Below are 22,185 nucleotides of genomic sequence, written 5' to 3'. Positions count from 1 at the left end.
CCAGTCAATGTTGTTGTACAAGCCGCAGCTTCAAATGGCACGTTGCATGAGTGTCTCTAAGCTTTCGATTTAAAGCTTTCGTGACTGCAGGGATTCATATTCTTGGTTCTTTCGGTAAAGTCACGTAGAAGGGAAATAATCAAATAATAAAAATTTGACAAAATTCTCACGACGTTTCGGCCACAACGCAAGCAGCCGTCCTCAGGTGAAGAACAGAGCTGTCAGAAAGACAGCGTCCTAGGACGCTTTATTTTTTATTATTTTTATTATTTCCCTTCTACGTGACTTTACCGAAAGAACCAAGAATATGAATCCCTGCAGTCACGAAAGCTTTAAATCTCTCTATTTGATTATGTTTTATTTATATGTATTTTTTGTTTCCCTTCTACGTGACTTTACCGAAAGAACCAAGAATATGTATCTAAGCTGCCTTGGGTTGGCTTAACTAGAAGGGTTGCCAACCTGTCCGAGGTATGACATTTGACAGGTCCTGGCACTGGGCACCTGAATTCGGGTGGCAGCAGGAATTATGACCTCTGTCGAGATCCAGTGCTGGTATCAGTGTTTTGAACGTTATTACAGCGACCTGCACAGGTCTGATATTACGTACTGAAGGCCTAGGCTCACTGAGAATCATCCGGTTTGGTCTGCGGGCAAAGGCGGCAAACACCCATCGACAAGTCACCGTTGGACCACACGTGTGGAATCCTACATAGGAACTTTACCGGTGTAAAGGAGTCTTCTGATATAGATAGCGGAGCAACGAGTACAATTTCACATTCAGGTGGTCAAGCCGAGATAACCGTGTCAGGAGTAGCGAAGTTGCGTATCGCTGTGATGTCTCCTTCGTATTTGTGCATCGGGGCATTGCGTCATTGTGTGTAAAGGAGTGCCAGCCCGGTTTCTGTACTGCAGCATGTCCTACCTCACCTATTTACTAAGAATTAAAATACTGTAATACAGGGCCTCCTCTACTTACGAACGAGTTAGGTTACAGAGGTCTGTTCGTAAGTCGATTTGTTCGTAAGTCCAACTTTACTCCTGTCGATTCCAAACACGTACGGCGTGTGTGCACTAAACACGGGGAATGGCTTTAAAAGTCGTATAATTTCCTGCAGATGTAGATGCCACTGATTCTTCACGTTATGCAGATGTAGATGCCACTAGTTCTTCACGTTCTACAGATGTAGATGCCACTGATTCTTCACGTTCTGCAGATGTAAATGCCACTGGTTCTTCACGTTCTGCAGATGTAGATGCCACTGGTTCTTCACGTTCTGCAGATGTAGATGCCACTGGTTCTTCACGTTCTGCAGATGTAGATGCCACTGGTTCTGCACGTTCTCCAGATGTAGATGCCACTGATTCTTCACGTTCTGCAGATGTAGATGCCACTGGTTCTTCACGTCCTGCAGATGTAGATGCCACTGGTTCTTTACGTTCTGCAAGACGTAGATGCCACTGGCTCTTCACATTTTGCAGATGTAGATGCCACTGGTTCTTCACATTCTGCAGATGTAGATGCCACTGGTTCTTCACGTTCTGCAGATGTAGATGCCACTGGTTCTTCACGTTCTGCAGATGTAGATGCCACTGGTTCTTCACGTTCTGCAGATGTAGATGCCACTGGTTCTTCACGTTCTGCAGATGTAGATGCCACTGGTTCTTCACGTTCTGCAGATGTAGATGCCACTGGTTCTTCACGTTCTGCAGATGTAGATGCCACTGGTTCTTCACGTTCTACAGATGTAGATGCCATTGGTTCTTCACATTCTGTAGATGTAGATGCCACTGGTTATTCACATTCTGCAGATGTAGATGCCATTGGTTCTTCACGTTCTGCAGATGTAGATGCCACCACCGCCATCTATTGCGCAGCGGTTGAACTTACGACTCTGGGTCCGAACAGGCAAATGGACGTACGGACAGGGTTTGTTCGTATCTCTGAAAGTTCGTAAGTTGAATGTTCGCAAGTAGAGTAGTCCCTTTATTAGATATTTGTCAATATCGTCGTGAGTGGAGGCCTTCCGTGCTTGGTCAACACTTCACCACGGCGGTCAGTGCCGTTAAGTGATCGGGATGCCCAGAGCCAATTCAGATTCGATTCATTTGGCTGCTATAAATCTCCACGTGATAGACCACTTTGTTGAGCTATCATTTGTGGCCAGGTCGCTTCTGAAAGATAATCTAACAGCTCAGTGGGCCTTACCTGGTCAAATTAAAGGTTTCGTTTTTTTGTAACTGTTTGTTGATGTAACTTTTTGATCCCCGTGCCCCCTTACTGGACATCGTGTTGAAAAAGAGCTCAATAACTCATCGGATTCCTCCAGTCGAGATAAATATTCTGATTCTGACATCGCTCGCCACCCATGCGACGCCCAGGTCGGGAATTGAGCTCAGGACGCCAGGGTTTATAGTTGATAGTATATTGGACTAAGCAAAGTACGCCACGGCAGACAACTTATATCAGATACTCGAGAGAAAAAATGACTGTACGTAAGCGTTAACTTTGCGCTCAGTAAACAAACAAGGTGGAACGTGTAGAAGTCAAACGAGATACGCTGCAAACGGGATGCTACCAATGATTAGGATTGTGTATTGAAGTCACACCAGTCAACCCCTTATCACAGACCAATTCAGACAGTTATTGGTCACCCCGTGTCCCCTTATGAATCTCAACGTTCATCTTATACACTACACTATACACTACTATACACTACACACTACTATACACTACACTATACACCACTACACTATACACTACTATACACTACATACTACTATACACTACACTATACATTATTATACACTACACTATACACTACACTATACATTATTATACACTACATTATACACTACACTATACACTAGACTATACACTACACTATACACTATGCTACTATATACCTGTCAACCCCTTATCATGCCCTACCTTATAACAGACCAATTCAGACAATTATTGCCCCCTTATAAATCTCAACGTTTATCCTACAAAGACTCATTAGCACAAGGGATTAGAAACACAGACAGACTAAAATGATTTTGCCCCGCATTGATACGGCTGTACGCCGCGTGGACATGAAAACTCAATGCCCCTGTACAAGAATACGGGGTAAACCGTATGGGTTGACAGCTTTGTGAAATTACAAACACAACGTTGTGAATATTAATCGAATCGCGATGAGGATCAAATCACTAACTGTGTACTCTACTGCCAGTGCCTCAACATGTCTCTAGGGGCCGTCCATAAATGACGTCACGCACCTAGGGGGAGGGGGGGGGTCAGACATTTGTGACGATGTGTGACGGGGGGGGGTGAGAAATGTGACGTCACATCAAATGCGCAACTCTAAATAAATATAGACAACGTTCTACTTAATTAAATAGACTTTTTTATATATATGTTTTCTCCTACAACATCAGAGTGCAGCGCCACATTAAATACGCACAACGATGACAATAGTTTAAAGCGATTTGAAGCATGTTTTATTTTTTGGGGGGAGGGGGGGAGCAGAGCTTTGTGACGTCATATTTAAGGAAGGGGGGGGTCTGACTCTTTGTGACGTTGTGTGACGAAGGGGGGGGGGGGGTGGCGGGGTCAAAAATCGTCCAAAATCGCGTGACGTCATTTATGCACGGCCCCCTAGGATAGGCATGCAATGTTATAATCCTGTGTCGGTGCCTCTATCTTATTTATATGTTTAACTAACGCTCCATCTTTGTGTTGTGCATGTACAGGTCTCCCTCGCCATTTCGCGTATATGTGAGGCGAAACGATTTCTAACCTCAGAATTCGCTTTATGCGGTTTGAACTCACTTAGATGCGGCGATGCGTTCTGACGTGGAACATCGCGTGTGTGTGTACTGTGTGTGTACTGTGTGCTTACACATACATACATAGAGATAAACACACATATAACATTGTGTGTGTACTGTGTGTGTACTTACACACATACATACATAGACATACACACATATAACATTGTGTGTGTGTACTGTGTGTGTACTGTGTGTGCTTACACACACATACATAGACATACACATATAACATTGTGTGTGTGTGTACTGTGTGTGCTTACACACACATACATAGCGATACACACATATAACATTGTGTGTGTACTGTGTGTGCTGTGTGCTTACACACACATACATAGACATACACAGACATATAACATTGTGTGTGTGTACTGTGTGTACTTACACACACATAGATAGAGATACACACACACATATAACATTGTGTGTGTGTGTGTACTGTGTGTACTTACACACATACATAGATATACACACATATAACATTGTGTGTGTGTGTACTGTCTGTGTACTGTGTGTGCTTACACATACATACATAGAGATACACACACATAACATTGTGTGTGTGTACTGTGTGTGTACTGTGTGTACTTACACACACATACATAGACATACACACACATATAACATTGTGTGTGTACTGTGTGTGCTTACACACACATATATAGACATACACAGACATATAACATTGTGTGTGTATGTACTGTGTGTACTGTGTGTGCTTACACATACACACATAGAGATACAAACACATATAACATTGTGTGTGTACTGTGTGTGTACTTACACACACATACATAGACATACACACACATATAACATTGTGTGTGTACTGTGTGTACTTACACACACATACATAGACATACACACACATATAACATTGTGTGTGTACTGTGTGTGCTTACACACACATACATAGACATACACAGACATATAACATTGTGTGTGTGTGCACTGTGTGTGTACTGTGTGTGCTTACACATACATACACATAGATACATTGTGTGTGTACTGTGTGTACTGTGTATGTACTGTGTGTACAGTGTATGTGTACTGTGTATGTACTGTACCTATGTACTGTATGTGTTCTGTACATACCGTTTGCATACTGTGTGTACTGTGCGTGTGTAGTATGTACTGTGTGTGTACTGCGTGTATACTATGTGTGTGTACTATGTGTGTGTACTGTGCATGTGCTGTGTATGTACTGTGTGTGTACTGTGTATGTGCTGTGTGTGTACTGCGTGTATACTGTGTGTGTGTACTATGTGTGTGTACTATGTGTGTGTACTGTGCATGTGCTGTGTATGTACTGTGTGTGTACTGTGTGTGTACTGTGTATGTGCTGTGTGTGTACTGCGTGTCTACTGTGTGTGTATACTATGTGTGTGTACTGTGCATGTGCTGTGTATGTACTGTGTGTGTACTGTGTATGTGCTGTGTGTGTACTGCGTGTATACTATGTGTGTACGGTGTGTGGGGCCGTCCATAAATGACGTCACGCGATTTTTGACGATTTTTTTACCCCCCCCCCTCTTCGTCACAAAAAGTCAGACCCCCCTCAAATATGACGTCACAAAGCTCTGCCCCCCCCCCCAAAAAAAAACATGCTTCAAATCGCTTTAAAGTATTGTCATTGTAGTGCGTATTTAATGTGGCGCTGCACTCTGATGTTGTAGGAGAAAACATTTATTAAAAAGTCTATTTAATTAAGTAGAACGTGTTGTCTATATTTATTTAAAGTTGCGCGTTTTGATGTGACGTCACATTTCTCACCACCCCCCCCCCCCCATCGTCACACATCGTCACAAATGTCTGACCCCTCCCCCCTAGGTGCGTGACGTCATTTATGGACGGCCCCCTGTGTGTTTACTATGCAGTCTTGCTGTGGTTGCCCCAACTGATGACGATTGCTTGTGTGGCGACCGAAACGTCGCCATCTATTATGTTTCTACCTTGCGCGACCTCTTCACTTTAAAGAACCAAAGATTGTGGATTCCTACAGCCACGAAAGCGTCAAATCGAGATTATTACCAGAGCACATTTTGTTTTGCATGTTCACCGCAAAGAACCGCGGCTTTGTGGTTAATGCGGTGCTTGATTCGCTGCAAGAAGATTGATATTTGGTCTTCGAACATCTGAACACCTATTTTATTCCATTGGAAACCTCATTTGTCAGTAACAAAATATGATAATTGCTTTTTTTTACCCTTTTACCTGGCAACAAAACTGACACCTTTTTTATTACAAGGAGTCATGTTTACATTGACCACAATATCTGCGGTCGGAACGGAAACAAAAAAATAACAACTCTGATAATGTATGTGGCACTGTCCTTGAAATTGATTGGTCCACACCCGAGACAGCTTTCTTTAGAGCCTCGTCTCACGTGGTGTTGGACCAGAAGACGCCAAAAGGCACACAACTCAAAGGCAATGCACCATCAGAGTATGAGAGCTCGGAGTAAGCATTTACACCATTGGAAACCTCATTTGCCAGTAACAAAATATGATAATTGTTTTTTTACCCTTTTATCTGGCAGCAAAACTGACACCTTTTTTTACAAGGAGTCATGTTTACATTGACCACAATACCTGCGGTCGGAACGCAAACAAAAAACGACAACTTTGATAATGTATGTGGCATTGTCCTTGAAATTGATTGGTCCACACCCGAGACAGCTTTCTTTAGAGCCTCGTCTCACGTTGGTGTTGGATCAGATGACGCCAAAAGGCGCACAACTCAAAGACAATGCCCCATCAGAGTATGAGAGCTCGGGGTAAGCATTTACACCATTTCAAGGTCAGTGCCACATACATTATCAGAGTTGTTTTTTTGTTTGCGTTCCGACCGCAGGCATTGTGGTCAATGTAAACATGACTCCTTGTAAAAAAAAAGGTGTCAGTTTTGTTGCCAGATAAAAGGGTAAAAAAACCCAATTATCACCTATTTTATTGCCAGGAAAGGGGGGTTAAAACCCATTCGTATGTTTCACACCTTCGAATCAACATAACGTCCCAGAACATCGGCGGACCGAGTAATTCGCCGCAGTAGTAGTAGCATCTACTGCGTGTAATAAATCACGTCCCGAGAGGAGATGGAGCAACGAAATCGGCTCGCGTGCAGCAGGCGCCGGGGTGGATTTTAACCGCAGGAATCCGCGAGGGGTGAACCGACCGAAGGCTCTGGAGTGGAGGCCTTCATCCAGCAGTGGATTGATCATGGCGGTTGATCTATGATGATGATGATGATGGTTAACTCACCTGCACAGGCTATTGTGGGGTCATTGAGTCGCTGCGGACTCGCATGCAGAGTGAGGTCACCCGCGGAGTGGCTTCAATCTTTCTCGCTTCAGTCACGGAATCCAGGCGGTGATGGTACAGGTGAGAGTGAGTACAGGTGAGAGTGTGTACAGGTGAGAGAGAGTACAGGTGAGAGTACAGGTGAGTGTGAGTACAGGTGAGAGAGTACAGGTGAGAGTACAGGTGAGAGTGAGTACAGGTGAGAGAGAGTAGAGGTGAGAGTACAGGTGAGAGTGTGTACAGGTGAGGGAGAGAGAGTACAGGTGAGAGTGAGTACAGGTGAAAGAGAGAGTACAGGTGAGAGTACAGGTGAGAGTGTGTACAGGTGAGGGAGAGAGTACAGGTGAGGGTACAGGTGAGAGTGAGTACAGGTGAGAGAGAGTACAGGTGAGAGTACAGGTGAGAGAGAGTACAGGTGATAGTACAGGTGAGAGTGAGTACAGGTGAGAGTACAGGTGAGAGTGAGTACAAGTGAGAGAGAGTACAGGTGAGAGAGAGTACAGGTGAGAGAGAGTACAGGTGAGAGTGAGTACAGGTGACGGTACAGGTGAGAGTGAGTACAAGTGAGAGTGGGTACAGGTGAGGGTACAGGTGAGAGTGAGTACAGGTGAGAGTACAGGTGAGTGTGAGTACAGGTGAGAGAGAGTACAGGTGAGAGTACAGGTGAGAGTGAGTACAGGTGAGAGTACAGGTGAGTGTGAGTACAGGTGAGAGAGAGTACAGGTGAGAGAGAGTACAGGTGAGAGTGAGTACAGGTGAGAGTACAGGTGAGAGTGAGTACAGGTGAGAGTACAGGTGAGTGTGAGTACAGGTGAGAGAGAGTACAGGTGAGAGAGAGTACAGGTGAGAGTGAGTACAGGTGAGTAGAGTGAGTGAGTGTACAGCTGAGTAGGGTGAGTGAGTGTGCAGGTGAGGAGGGGGGATGACGAGGGTGAGTGTGCAGGTGAGTGGGGTGAGTGTGCAGGTGAGTAGGGTGAGTGGGGTGAGTGGAGGTGAGTGGGGTGAGTGGGGTGAGTGTGGAGGTGAGTGAGTGGAGGTGAGTGTGGAGGTGAGGAGGGTGAGTGTGGTGAGTGGAGGTGAGTGAGTGGACGTGAGTGTGGAGGTGAGTGAGTCGAGGTGAGTGTGGAGGTGAATAGGGTGAGTGGGGTGAGTGTGGAGGTGAATAGGGTGAGTGGGGTGAGTGGGGTGAGTGTGGAGGTGAGTGTGGAGGTGAGGAGGGTGAGTGTGCAGATGAGTGGAGGTGAGTGTGTGGAGGTGAGTGAGTGGGGTGAGTGTGGAGGTGAGTGTGGAGGTGAGTGGGGTGAGTGTGCAGGTGAGTGGAGGTGAGTGAGGTGAGTGTGAGTGTGGAGGTGAGTGTGGAGGTGAGTGTGTGGAGGTGAGTGTGCAGGTGAGGAGGGTGAGTGGAGGTGAGTGTGCAGGTGAGTGGAGGTGAGTGGGGTGAGTGTGGAGGTGAGTGTGTGGGGTGAGTGGAGGTGAGTGTGGAGGTGAGTGTGCAGGTTAGTGGAGGTGAGTGTGGAGGTGAGTGAGTGGGGTGAGTGTGGAGGTGAGTGTGGAGGTGATCCCAGTCCGGGTCGCGTTCCCTCTCCCGGCGTCCCCACGTGACTCGGCCGCGCTGGCAACGAGCGGCGTCACGGGGAGAAGGGAATTCAGAGTGTGGTTGTGTGTGTCTGTCTGTGTGTGTGTGAGTGCCTGTGTGTGAGTGTCTGTGAGTCTGTGTGTGTGTGTGAGTCTGTGTGTGAGTCTGTGTGTGTGTCTGTGTGTGTGTGAGTGTCTGTGTGTGAGTCTGTGTGTGTCTGTGTGTGTGAGTGTCTGTGTGTGAGTCTGTGTGTGTGTGTCTATGTGAGTCTGTGTGTGTGTCTGTCTGTGTGTCTGTCTGTGTGTGTCTGGGTGTGTCTGTGTGTGGGTCTGGGTGTGTGTCTGTGTGTGAGTCTGGGTGTGTGTGCCTGTGTGAGTCTATGTGTCTGCCTGTGTGTGTGTGAGTCTGTGTGTGTCTGTGAGTCTGTGTGTCTGTGTGAGTGTCTGTGTGAGTCTGTGTGTCTGCCTGTGTGAGTCTGTGTGTGTGAGTCTGTGTGCCTGTGTGTGTGTCACCCGAGTTAGATTCCTGCTCACGGACATCACCACTGGGGATATAAAGGCGGCCGGGCGTGGTGCTGGCCAACCCCCTCGTGTGCCGTGCCGGCCTTAATAGGCGCTTGCCCCAACAGTGTGTTAAGGCTATACGGGGGGTCTTTGTCTTGTGTGTGAGTCTGTGTGTGTGAGTCTGTGTTGGTGTGTCGGTGTGTTCGTGAGTTTGTGTCTATGAGATTGCGTGTTAGTCTGTGTGAGTCTGTGTGTGAGTCTGACTGAGATGACTGACCGATGCACCACCTGTGCCCCTTACTGTGCCAACCTGCTGTGTTTTATCCGCCCCGCGCTCCGCTCGTTGTTGTGAGCGTCGCTCCTCCGCCCTCCGTTGTTGTTGGAGGGCGACTGCCTCCAACTGCCCAGTAGCGTCCTTCACGAGCCTCCTCCACAGAGGCCGATCTTGACACCGCTGGTACCAGTCATCGGCAAGTCCACTCAGCTCCACGTCCTCGGCCAGTCATCTCAGTCAGTCAACCCATGGAAACTGGGTCTGTGCCGTGACCTGCTTCCTGCCAGCGGGCGTTAGACACTTCACGTGGCCTTAAAGTGCACTTGGCCTGGCACGAGCGCACCCGTGACGCCACCGCCATCTAGTGGCGAATGGTGGTTGTTGTGTGTGTGTATGTGAGTCTCTGTGCGAGTCTGTGAGACTATAATACAGGTGTTTTTTGTGTTGTTAGATCGCTTAAATATTTAAATGTGTCGTTAAACCCGACACAGCCAACCAGTAAGGTTTGTCACGTAAACAGAACGTGCCAATTTAGTCACTAGTACAGCAACACCGGTTGGCCGTTGGAAAGCAAAGCCCCAACATTTACAATCTGAGTACGACGTTTCGTCAGTAATTACAACCAGCTTCATCAGGCGTACAGACATTTGTGGGGAAATCCTCCTTCTGTATCGTTTCTTAAACAGAGGCGAAGATGTGATGGCGTCACTTGTGAGTACTTCACGCTCGAATTGGGGTGGGGGGGTGATTAATGAATACGAATAAAACACATTCTCCTGCGGAGGGAGCTGGTACGAACGTTGGGTTGCTCGGTCAATGGCCAGGGTCAACGGCGGCACCACGTGGTGTATTCCGCAAATAGGCCCGACTGTGAGGGCGGGCACAAGCCGGCGTGAGTAGGTTAAACGTTGAGTTTTATAAGGGCACCACGGGGTGACCAGCCCCTCCCCACCCAGCCCCACCCCTCCCACCCCCCACCCAGCCCCTCCCCACCCTCCCCTCCCCACTCAGCCCCTCCCCACCCTCCCCTCTGCACCCAGCCCCACCCCTCCCATTTTTGGATGCACGACGGACAGACACAATAATCCCCTGTGGGCTGGTGGTGTAGTAACCAGGAGGTTCCTACACAGTAATAGCCGTATGTGTTATTGTTCAACGGTAATCCCTATTGAAGTATGGTGACCTGTATAGGCATGCATTTAAACACAACAACCGCCATTCGCCACTAAGTGGCGGTGACGTCACCACGACGCTTGTGCCAGGCTATGTGCACCTTTAGGCCACTACCTCCTCGCGGTGCCGGACGGGCAACGCTGTCATGGACAGTGCTGTGGGGTAGAGGGCCAATTCCGACTGGCCCTCTCCCCTCGTGGCGTCTGTGACCACCACAGTGGCTAAATGGGGGGTCTGGACGGGTGCGAGGGGCTGGTAACCTTCAATAAATTAAATTACCACTAAACCACGTGAATTTTTTTTTAAACACACACAGAATAACACACACACAGTCTGTGTGTGTGTTAGTCTATGTGTCAGCCACCCCCTGACCTCACCCGAACATCGATCAACCTCCCAATTGTATCTACCAAATGGAATTTCCCTGGGATAGCCACGGTCTGCTTCTCAAACTACGTGGTCAAAACGATGTTAAATAGTGCAGGGGCCAGAGGACATCCTTCCCTGTGACACCGCAAGGCGAACATGGAGAGAGAATGGCTCAGAATCCGTGCCACGTGGCCTTACTCAAACGTGCCGCTTATCGTCAAAATTCTTCACGATCGTGAGCAGAGGGTCGGCGACCCCCCCCTCCCCCCCCCAAAAAAAACACGAATAATTAATCCAGAGCCATGGGCTGCCCCTCTTGACGGTATCGTAGGCCTTGACCGGGTCAAGAAAGCGGAGGATGTTGATCCTTTTCTAGATTTGAAGCTTTCGTGACTGCAAGGATCCATACTCTTTGGTTCTATTCGGTAAAGTCACGTAGGTAAAAAATAAAACAACAAAAATCACGACGTTTCGGCCACAACACAAGCGGCCTTCATCAGGTGAAGGGACCCGACTATCTCAAGGACAGCACTGTCCTCGAGACAGGCTGGTCCCTTCACCTGATGAAGGCCGCTTGTGTTGTGGCCGAAACATCGTGATTTTTTATGTTGGTCCTCTTCAAATCCCCTAAGTCTCGACCAATTCGGCTGTCCGCAGGTGAAGTCCAGTGTCCATCCCAGGTGATGGAGATGTCCATTGACATCTGCGCGACTGCGCGCGCTCCCCTCTCTCCGGAGACTCCACGATCCACCACCACCACCATCTGTAACCCATTGTAGACTAGCGCCATCCATTGGTCGAAGTCATCTCGTTGTTAATGTACACGGGGGGGGCGGTCCGAGATGTCTCGTCGTGACCCCGACACTAATTTACCCCTTTCGTTTATTTTTACTTTGCATTTTCACGTCAACCTTATTTCTTTTCAGGATTTATAGAATACAACGGGGGGGGGTCACAAGACATGTGGGCCACGATGTTCTATGAATTCTTAGTCGGGGATGTTTAGTGTGGGCGCCCCATCGGCCGTAGCGAGCGCCGTCGGCTGCCCTCCGCGTGCGTTTTGTTGTCGCAGTGCGATCATCTTTTAGTAGCTCCTGGACAATAGGGGCCGTCCATAAATGACGTCACGCACCTAGGGGGTGGAGGGGGGGGGTCAGACATTTGTGACGATGTGTGAAGAGGGGGCGGGAGGTTTGAGAAATGTGACGTCACATCAAAATGCGCAACTGTAAATAAATATAGACGACACGTTCTAACTTAATTAAATAGACTTTTTGATGAATGTTTTCTCCTACAACATCAGAGTGCAGCGCCACATTAAATACGCACTACAATGACAATAGTTTAAAGCGATTTGAAGCATGTTTCATATTACTATTTTGGGGGGGGGGCAGAGCTTTGTGACGTCATATTTGAGGGGGGGGGGGTCTGACTTTATGTGACCCCGTGTGACGAGGGGAAGGGGGTAATAAAATCGTCCAAAATCGCGTGACGTCATTTATGGACGGCCCCATACCGCCAATAACGCAAGCACAGATTCGCGTGGTGTGTGGCTTTCATTGCTGGTCCCGACATCCACAAAGATGCCTTTTAAAAAAATATGTTTTTACGATCCACCAGTGAACCAAAGGTTTATGAATGTTGGTCCACGGGTGGATCATATTGGTCCACGTATTCGCCACCTCTGCTCGGTAACATGCGGCAGTTCGCCAAACAGCGTCCGACACTGCTGATGAGACACCGTGGGGGTCAAATGTTGTTGTTGTTGTTTTTTAAATCCGTTGACATTTAACTGAGCGGAGGTCAGGGGTTAAGAGAGTGCGGCTGTAACAACTCAGCGCTGGCATTGACGCTTGGCACACGGAATGCTCGAATGTCAGAGTTTGTCGGGCTCTGTTATGAACTGGGGCTGAACGATTAATCGATTTCAAATCGAAATTGGAAACAATGCGATTAGAGGCCGTCCATAAATGACGTAACGCACCTAGGGGGGAGGGGGGTCAGATATTTGTGACGATGTGTGACGAGGGGAGGGGGGGGGTTTGAGAAATGTGACGTCACATCAAAATGCGCAACTTTAAAGAAATATATAGACAACACGTTCTACTTATATTCTTGGTTCTTTCGGTAAAGTCACGTAGAAGGGAAACAATAAAATAATAAAAATATAAAACAATTAAATTCTCACGACGTTTCGACTGCAACACAAGCAATCATCATCAGGTGTGACATCACATCAAAATGCACAACTTTAAATAGACATAGAATTGTTATAACAACACTCATTTTATTTTATTTTTATTATTAACTATTTGATTATTTAAATTTACTAAGGTCACCTTTTATTTATTCCATAAATGAGCATTTTGCTTCTCCATGGGAGAATGGAGAAGCATACATTTTGAAGATGTTTTAAATTATTGTTATTAAACATTTTGATTCTAATGATTCTACCAGGGCTTTTCATTCTGTAGAATGAATATATGATCGTTATAATTGCACTCTTCATTTTACTTCGTTCTACTACAAAGTGTCAAGTATTTTTTTTATAGAAATAGGTTTTTACCCTTTTATCTGGCACCAAAACTGACACCTTTATACAAGGGATCACGTTTGCAATAACCACAACACAAGCAGTCAAAATGCAAACAAAAAGAGACAACTCTGATAATGATATGCACTGTCCTTGAAATTGATTGTTCCACACTCGAGACGGCTTTTCTTAGAGCCCTTAGTCTCCACTGGTGTTGGACCAGATGACGCATAAAGCCGCACAATTCAAAAACAGCGCACTATCAGAGTATTGAGAGCTCGGGGTAAGCATTTACATTATTATTAAACGTAATTATAGTTATAATTATAAGATACTTTCAATATAATATTCTGAACATCTGCAGTTTTAGTTAGACGTTGAATATTTTCAAATGAATTTTATGCAAAATTGAAGCTTTCCAACGCCTCCTTTTTAATAAATGTTTTCTCCTACAACACCAGAGTGCAGCGCCACATTAAATACGCACTAAAATGACAATAGTTTAAAGCGATTTGAAGCATGTTTTATTTTCAAAATGGGAATATGCTTTTGCGGGGGGGGCAGAGATTTGTGACGTCATATTTGAGGGGGGGGGTCTGACTTTTTGTGACGCCGTGTGACGAGGGGGTGGGGGTCAAAAATCGTCCAAAATCGCGTGACGTCATTTATGGACAGCTCCTGAGAAAATCGCAAAGGCGGCGATTTTTTGCGATTTGAAAAGTCCTATTACTTATTGGAATTGTTTAGTTTAGCATTATTATACCTTAATTTACTTAACTTAACAATTGTTCTATGTTTGATTGTTCTATTTCAATTCAAACATTTTAATAAATACACGTTGGAAGTAATTCATATATTTGTAGTTCTCATCTTTGCATTAGAATATATAGAGCAGTTCATATGTTGATGGTATCACATGGTAATGCTCCATCACGTGTTTTACATCTATTACACAGTCAATATTGAACTGAAGCTTGACTTTTAAAATAATAATCGCAAATAAAATCGCAATATCTGTCAGAAAAATCGCAATTAGATATTTTCCTCAAATCGTTCAGCCCTACTATTAACCCAGCGAGCTAAGTTCGACTCCCCGGCCACGGCTAACATCAGTGGTGATTATTTGAATTGGTCCTGGAATGCCCCCCCCACCACCCCCCTTCACAGACCCGCATTGACCAGTGCGGTAAAGTATGGTCAAACTACCCCGCCCCTCCCACACCCAGGGACTTCATTAGCCGTTTGGTTCGTGGCTATGCTTGCGCGTGGCACTGTGGAGGAGGCGAGGTCTGGTGGATCGCGCGCACACACACACACGCACGTGCGTCTGGTGTGACTCCATTCTCGTGAGCGTCGACGAGGTGGCCGTATGCCCCCCTTGGCTCGCCGCGAGAAGGCAGCACAGCAAATGTGAACTCTCATCTGTTCCGTCTGCACGGGATAAAGTGTTGCTCCCTCGCACGCGTTGGTTTTCTCCAAGCGCCTTGCTGTCTTCCGACATGTCCTCATTCATTGGCCGACTGCAACTTTGACACGGAAGACGATTGCAGACCTCAGGCTTGTAATGTGGCCTCTGCCTCGCTTCAGCGCGAAGGCTTTCGCGACCAATATCATCCACAACCCAAAAAAACCTCTGATGATACTGGCTCACTGTCTGAATGCGGGCTGCGTGACCCCGGCCAACACCGCTGCCTCGGCGTGCCGGATGAGCATCTCCCTCAGAGTTCATAGTTCCATTTATTTGGTATAGCCCTGTGAGCCATTCGGCTCTTGAATCGGGTGCAACGGCAAAAAACAAAAAAAAACATGAACAAGAAAACATCTTAAAGTGACTATGTGACTGTGCAAACAGAAAATCCATGATGGGACTGTGTCCAGATCTGTGTGAACGATCCGTGGTCCGCTCACACAACCAAGTCTGGTGAAACCCAGGATGCCGGCCACGGAGGTAATGCCGGCCTGCAGGTTTCAAAACGGCACCGGTGTTCATGCGAAATGGTCTATGGGGCAGGTAGCTGTTGGTGGGCACCTGTTAAGGCTCGCATCGGCGCACAAACAACAACAACACAGCCCATACAGAGGAAGACAACACAGAGACAAACCCCCCCGTGTAGCCTTCATAGACTGGTGGTACAAGTGCTTTTAGCGAGCAGCAGCAGCAGCACCTATGGAGGTGAACACGCGGCACACGACGGATTCGGGATCCAGAAGCCACGCCCGCCTACCACGTACCTACCCACAGCTGATATTCACCCACAGCACCCAGGTAGTCATTTAAGGCTGAGTCGACCCAGAGGATGCCCGGCACCGTTTTAGAGTTATTCGTCCTTTCAGCACCTCCGATCAGCACGGTTGGCTACGAACGGTGAGAAAGAAGTTCAACGCACGTGCGTGTGGATCATAACCGGCGCGAATCGAACTCGGGTGAGAGCACAGTGCGCTAAGGGGCCGTCCATAAATGACGTCACGAACATAGGGGGGAGGGGGGGTCAGACATTTGTGACAATGTGTGACGATGTGTGACGAGAGGGGGTTTGAGAAATGTGACGTCACATAAAAATGCGCAACTTTAAATATATATAGACAACACGTTCTACTTATAGACTTAGTTCTTTCGGTAAAGTCACGTTGAAGGGAAACAATAAAATAATAAAATATATTTTATTGTTTCCCTTCAACGTGACTTTACCGAAAGAGCTAAGAATATGAATTACTGCAGTCACGAAAGCTTTAAATCAAAACGTTCTACTTAATTAAATATACTTTTTAATAAATGTTTTCTCCTACAACATCAGAGTGCAGCGCCACATGAAATACGCACTACAATGACAATAGTTTAAAGCGATTTGAAGCATGTTTTATTTGGGGGGGGGGGGTGGGGACAGAGCTTTGTGACGTCATATTTGAGGGGGGGGGTCTGACTTTTTGTGACGCCGTGTGACGAGGGGGTGGGGGCCAAAAAGTCCAAAATCGCGTGACGTCATTTATGGACGGCCCCTAACCACTACAATGCCGCTCCCCCCGATACAACCCACGCACACTCCCCCCCCCCACCACCACCACCGTCAGAGCCTTGAACAGGACTGTGGGGGCAAGTGCTGTTAGCGAGTGACAGCCCAGGCCAGCACTGGGGCACACGAGGGCGTGGTGGGTGTCCTGCACCACCCAGACACTCACAACACGCCTGCACGTGGGCTATTTTTAGGCCCTTGTCGTTAACCTTATTGCACTTGCATGTTTGTACGTCCGGGTGACATTTCCATCACGTGCAGTGACAGCGCTCCCATATCCCTCACTGCCCCCATCCCGCTCCCCCGCCCATCCCCCTCCCTCCCTCCCCCACCACGACCACCACCCGCATTTACAGGTGGCTCTCCATCCGCGATTGATCACGTGGTGTCCGCCGATTCACTCAACCGAGACGCGGAACCGCGTGGTGGTAGTTCTGTGTCCATGCCAAGGCGCGAGGGAGGGCAGGGAGTGTTGTAGGGGGCAGGGAGTGTTGTAGGGGGCAGGGAGTGTTGTAGGGGGCAGGGAGTGTTGTAGGGAGTGTTGTAGGGGGCAGGGAGTGTTGTAGGGGGCAGGGAGTGTTGTAGGGGACAGGGAGTGTTGTAGGGAGTAGAGGGCAGGGAGTGTTGTAGGGGGCAGGGGGCAGGGAGTGTTGTAGGGGACAGGGAGTGTTGTAGGGAGTAGAGGGCAGGGAGTGTTGTAGGGGGCAGGGAGTGTTGTAGGGGACAGGGAGTGTTGTAGGGAGTAGAGGGCAGGGAGTGTTGTAGGGGGCAGGGAGTGTTGTAGGGGGCAGGGAGTGTTGTAGGGAGTGTTGTAGGGGGCAGGGAGTGTTGTAGGGGGCAGGGAGTGTTGTAGGGGACAGGGAGTGTTGTAGGGAGTAGAGGGCAGGGAGTGTTGTAGGGGGCAGGGAGTGTTGTAGGGGACAGGGAGTGTTGTAGGGAGTAGAGGGCAGGGAGTGTTGTAGGGGGGAGGGAGTGTTGTAGGGGACAGGGGGCAGGGAGTATGGGACGGGGTGGAAGAGAGGGAGGGATGCAGGGGGTAGGGGGATATTGGGGGGGAGAGGGCCTTGAGTGGGATCGAGGGAGGTTACTCACTCGATTGAAAACTAATGTTTAAATCTACAACTGCTTTTCGCTTTAGTTCTTTGTTCTTGTAATCGGAGGTGCGGGGGGGAAGAACGTCTTTCGCACCGTACGTAGCCATCCGTGATAATTATCACGGCTGGCTACGTACGGTGCGAAAGACGTTAGACATACAGACATACGCACATACACCGTGGTGTCAGATGGGAAATTGGTACCACCCATGATTGCAAAACGTCGGTCTTACCGATGTATTTATACGGCTAACGAGAGCGACTTACTCGATAACCCTACTCATTGCAAGCGGTGACCACATAAACTCACCGGTTATAATTAAAGGCATTTGAATCGGTGAAGTTGTGCCACCCCGCGTGGAACCCGCCAGGTGAATATCTCTGGTCTGGGCTTATGGGACGGGGATAGGGGAGATGGATAGGTGGATGAGGGGGAGGGAAGAGGGTGGAGGGAGGGGTAGAGGAGGATGAGAGGGAGGGGGGTATGGGTGGGACGTTGGATGGAGGATCAGAGGAGGGGGGTGGGGGGTGATGCAGGGACTGACGAGAGGAGGAGAGAAGATCGATAACGAATCGAGAGCGGATGATCTTCTTCGGCTTGGCCGATATGCTGATGACGGACAGCGGACAGCTGCACTTTCCCATTGAGGTGCTCAAGCCAGATACGATGCTCTGTGATGATGTCAGCGGTCGCGGGGTGGTGAATCGCTGTGAGCATACGGCATGCTTCGTATTTGTAATCGGGCAGGGCGAGGGAGAGGGAGGGGAAGGTGAGAGGGAGGGGAAGGTGAAAGGGATAGAGGGAGGGAGGATGGGAGGTGACACTCTCCCCGGCCGTAGGGTGAGGGGGGTGTCGGCGCCAGCTGTGATCACAACCCTCCCTTTCGCCGCCAGAGTTCGAAGATGCTGCTGCTGTTGCTGCGAGCGATGAGGCCTTAGACCAGACTGTGATGATCATCAACATCACCATCATCATCGTCGTCGTCAACAGCAGCATCGTTCGCAGCAACTTAAGCACCATCATAACCATCATCATCATAATAAACAGCATAAACATTGTCAGTAACAGCAGTAAGCGCAGCAGCAATCAGCATCATCAGCAGCAGTTTAATCACCATCATCAGCAGCAGCGCCAGCAGTAACCTCGATCATCACCATCATCAACAGCTGCCATAGACTCTCCTCTCATCGCACGCGTCACCTCCTTCCCCATCGCTCATCGTGGACCCCTCCACAACGCTCCCCCACCTCGTCTCCACGAACCCCCGCCGGACCCCTGAAGGACCCCCCCACTAACCGCCGCCCCATGTCCCCCCAGAGAGAGACCCCCTCGCCCACGTGGCGACGATGAGCGAGGGGGTCTCACCGCAGCAACTACGAACCATGAACACTTCTTCTTCTTCCTCGCCGTGGAGCGACACTCCCCCCGCCTCCATCACCTCCGCTGCGCACACGGCCACCGTCTCCCTGGTGCTGGCCTCCATCGCCCTGACCACGGCGCTCGCCAACGGCCTGGTCATCGCCGCCGTGGCGGCCACTCCGAAGCTGCGACACCCAGCCAACTACCTCATCTGCTCGCTGGCCGTGGCCGACCTACTCGTCGCCCTGCTCGTGATGCCGCCGGGCGCCGCCGCGGCCGCCACGGGCTCGTGGCCGCTCGGCCCCGCCGCCTGCGCCGTGTGGACGAGCGCCGATGTGACCTGCTGCACGGCCTCCATCCTCAGCCTCTGCGCCATCGCCCTCGACCGCTACTGCGCCATCGCGCGCGCCGTGCGCTACGCGCCGCGCCGCACGCCGCGCCGCGCAGCCGCGATGATCGCCGCCGTCTGGGTCACCTCCATCCTCGTGTCGATGCCCCTCGCGCTCGCCACCGTGGGCACCGCTGGCGGCGGTGGTGGGGACGCCCAGCCTGGAGGTGCCCAGACCGACGCCGCCGCCGTCGCCGCAGAGGCGGCGTGGACCGGCGCGGCGCGCGCGCACGGCCGCGTGGAGGGTCACGCGAAGCTCGCCCGGCACGGCGCGCCGACTGCCCCGACGGACGACGCCCAGGAGAGTGGCGGCATCCTCGGCAGTGACGGCGGTGGCGATGCACCGCGCGTGCAGATCACCCGTCGTGGTGGCGGTGGTGGTGTTGGTGGTGATGGTGGTGTTGGTGATGGTGGTGTTGGTGGTGTTGTTGGTGGTGTTGGTGGTGGTGGTGTTGGTGGTGGTGTTGGTGATGGTGTTGGTGGTGGTGTTGGTGGTGTTAGTGGTGGTGTTGTTGGTGGTGGTGTTGGTGTTGTTGGTGTTGGTGCTGTTGGTGGTGTTGTTGGTGGTGGTGTTGGTGGTGTTGGTGCGCAAACCGAGAGACGATCGGCCGTGCCGCCAGACCCCGTGTCCACCCAGTCGGACACCCGAGCTGGTGGCCAAGCGGACACCCCTCCTGCCCACCACACCACCACCGCCGCCACCACTGCCACCCGCGCGCCGCAGCCGGGAGCCGAACGAGACGCGACTGCTCGGCGGCGCTGCGCGGCGCGACACGCGCACGTCCTCTACGCCGTGGTGTGCACCGTGGGTGCCTTCTACGCGCCCATGGCGCTTCTCCTCGTCCTCTACTGCGGCATCTACCGCGCCGCGCGCTCGCATTTTCGCCGGGGCCTCCGCGGCAGCCGCGTCCTGTGCGGGGCCGCCCCCAACGGGGGGGTCGTCGCCACGGGGGTGTCCCTCGCGGGGGTCGACGCGGGGGTTCCCCGGCAGGGAGAGGCTCAGGGTCAGGATGGGCACGGCCGTGGACGTGGGCAGGGTCGGCATCAGCGGCTGCAGGGAGATGAAGACGATAACGAGGATGACGAGGAGGATGATTGTCGTGGTGGTGGTGATGATGGTGATGAGAGAGCACGATGTGAGGAGATGGAGCGGGTGGTGGCGCCGGCTGCCGGTGGCCAAATGGAGGAGGGGGTCGTGAAACGAGACGAGGCGGCGTCGGTGGCGGTGGATTCTCAGGTCCCCGTGGCAGGGATTCGGGTGCCTGAGACCCAGTGCCAAGTTGCTCAAACCGCGGTCCAGGGCCCCTGGATGGGATCACCGCTGCACCGCTCACAGGAGGCCCGACGATCAGAATCAGATTCGGATTGTAGGGCCCCGGTCGCACTGCCAAGACCTCAGGTGTCTCCCCCTGTCAGCCAAGACCCTCGGGCAGGGCCCCAGGCCTCCAACTCGGACGCTCCATCTCCTCGGCGGGGGCCCCACGCGTCCAAACACGGATTTCAGATCCCTCAAACGCAACCGCGGCTCTCCGAGGCTGCCGCCACCGTGAACTCAGCACCGCCACTCGTAGCGACGGAACGGACCTCCCGGGCCCCTCAAAAACCATCTCAGCGCGCCCAGCCAGGAGGCCCCCAGGGCCCCGAGACACATCTCCTGCGCGCCTCGCAAGCGTCACCACGGAACCCTCAATCCAAATCCCACGCGCCGCACAACCCACAGCCTGCCCAGCCGCCCGTCAACTCGGCGCGCGAGGCAGCCGCAGCCGCCTCCACGAGGCCCCACCACTGCCGCTCGCTGTCCGCGTCGCTCTGGGCCCCGCAAGCGGCTCGCGGCGGTGGCACGACGCGCCCGAGGCTCCGTCGCATCTCGGAGTCGCGGGAGCGTCGCGCGGCCAAGACGCTGGGTCTCATCCTGGGCGCGTTCACCCTCTGCTGGCTGCCCTTCTTCGTGCGCGAGCTCGTGGTGAACGTGTGCGAGGCGTGCGCGCCGCCCGAGGCGCTCTCCGAGCTCATCTCGTGGCTCGGCTACGCCAACTCGCTGGTGAACCCGCTCATCTATACCACCTTGAACGAGGACTTCAGGGCGGCCTTCAAGCGCATGGTGGGCGGGGGACGCGGCAGGTGGCCGGGTTCACCGGGGTCGCGGCGCGGGGTCCTCTGAAGTGGGTTTTTTTTTAATTGCTTTGGTTGTTCGGGCGAGGTGTACATACTGGATGTGGTGTGCCGGGTGTACGGATATATATATAAAAAAACAAATGTTCAAGAGCTCGCCGAAACGGAATCGACCTGACTTGAGAATAAAAAAAACCGTGTCACGTGGACTTGCTGAGAGACGCACAACGGACGCGCGTCGAGACCCAAAGAGTCGCGCAGACTCGCGCCGAGAGACCGTAGACTGGGAGCACGCAGCGAGGGCCGTGCGATTCCTCGCCCAATATCTCCCGAGTCTCCCGCCGGCAGGCTGGAGAGGGTCCGCGGCGCGACCTGGCGCCCGGCGAGAGCGGTGCGCGCGGCGCTCCGTTGAATCTTTCCGAGGTCGCGGCCTCGGGACGGACCTGGCTGGAATGAAACCCAACGCAGGAGGTTGGTGGGGTGGGGGGGGGGAGTGGGGTGGGGGGCATGCCACCAGTCGAACGAGGGGGGGGGGGGGGGGTGCTGCCGGCTGCCGGAGTGGACATGGGCCGGTGCGAGACGGCATTCCTGTCCACCGTCGACCCGTGACTCCGAGGTCAGGATACTCAATTTGATTTAAACCCCCATCGACCCCCCCCCCACCCACTCCTTTG

The 22,185-nt window shown here is 51.1% G+C and overlaps 1 protein-coding gene across 1 annotated transcript; it reads left to right on the top strand.

Annotated features, from left to right (window-relative positions):
* Positions 1–18,492: 18,492 nt before the first annotated feature.
* LOC116955514 (uncharacterized) lies at positions 18,493–21,976 on the top strand. The gene is made up of 2 exons (XM_076053212.1): positions 18,493–19,862; positions 19,920–21,976. Exons 1-2 carry the CDS (start codon positions 18,999–19,001, stop codon positions 21,558–21,560), a joined length of 2,505 nt encoding a protein of 834 aa, XP_075909327.1. The 5' UTR covers positions 18,493–18,998; the 3' UTR covers positions 21,561–21,976.
* The last annotated feature ends 209 nt before the right edge of the window (positions 21,977–22,185 follow it).

Source organism: Petromyzon marinus, chromosome 60 (assembly GCF_048934315.1).
Source record: "Petromyzon marinus isolate PM22_M1 ecotype Great Lakes invasive population chromosome 60, UKy_Petmar_22M1.pri1.0, whole genome shotgun sequence".
Taxonomy (NCBI): Eukaryota; Metazoa; Chordata; class Hyperoartia; order Petromyzontiformes; family Petromyzontidae; genus Petromyzon; species Petromyzon marinus.
Note: the sequence above shows the minus strand (reverse complement) of the source record. Positions and strands in the feature narration are given on the sequence as shown.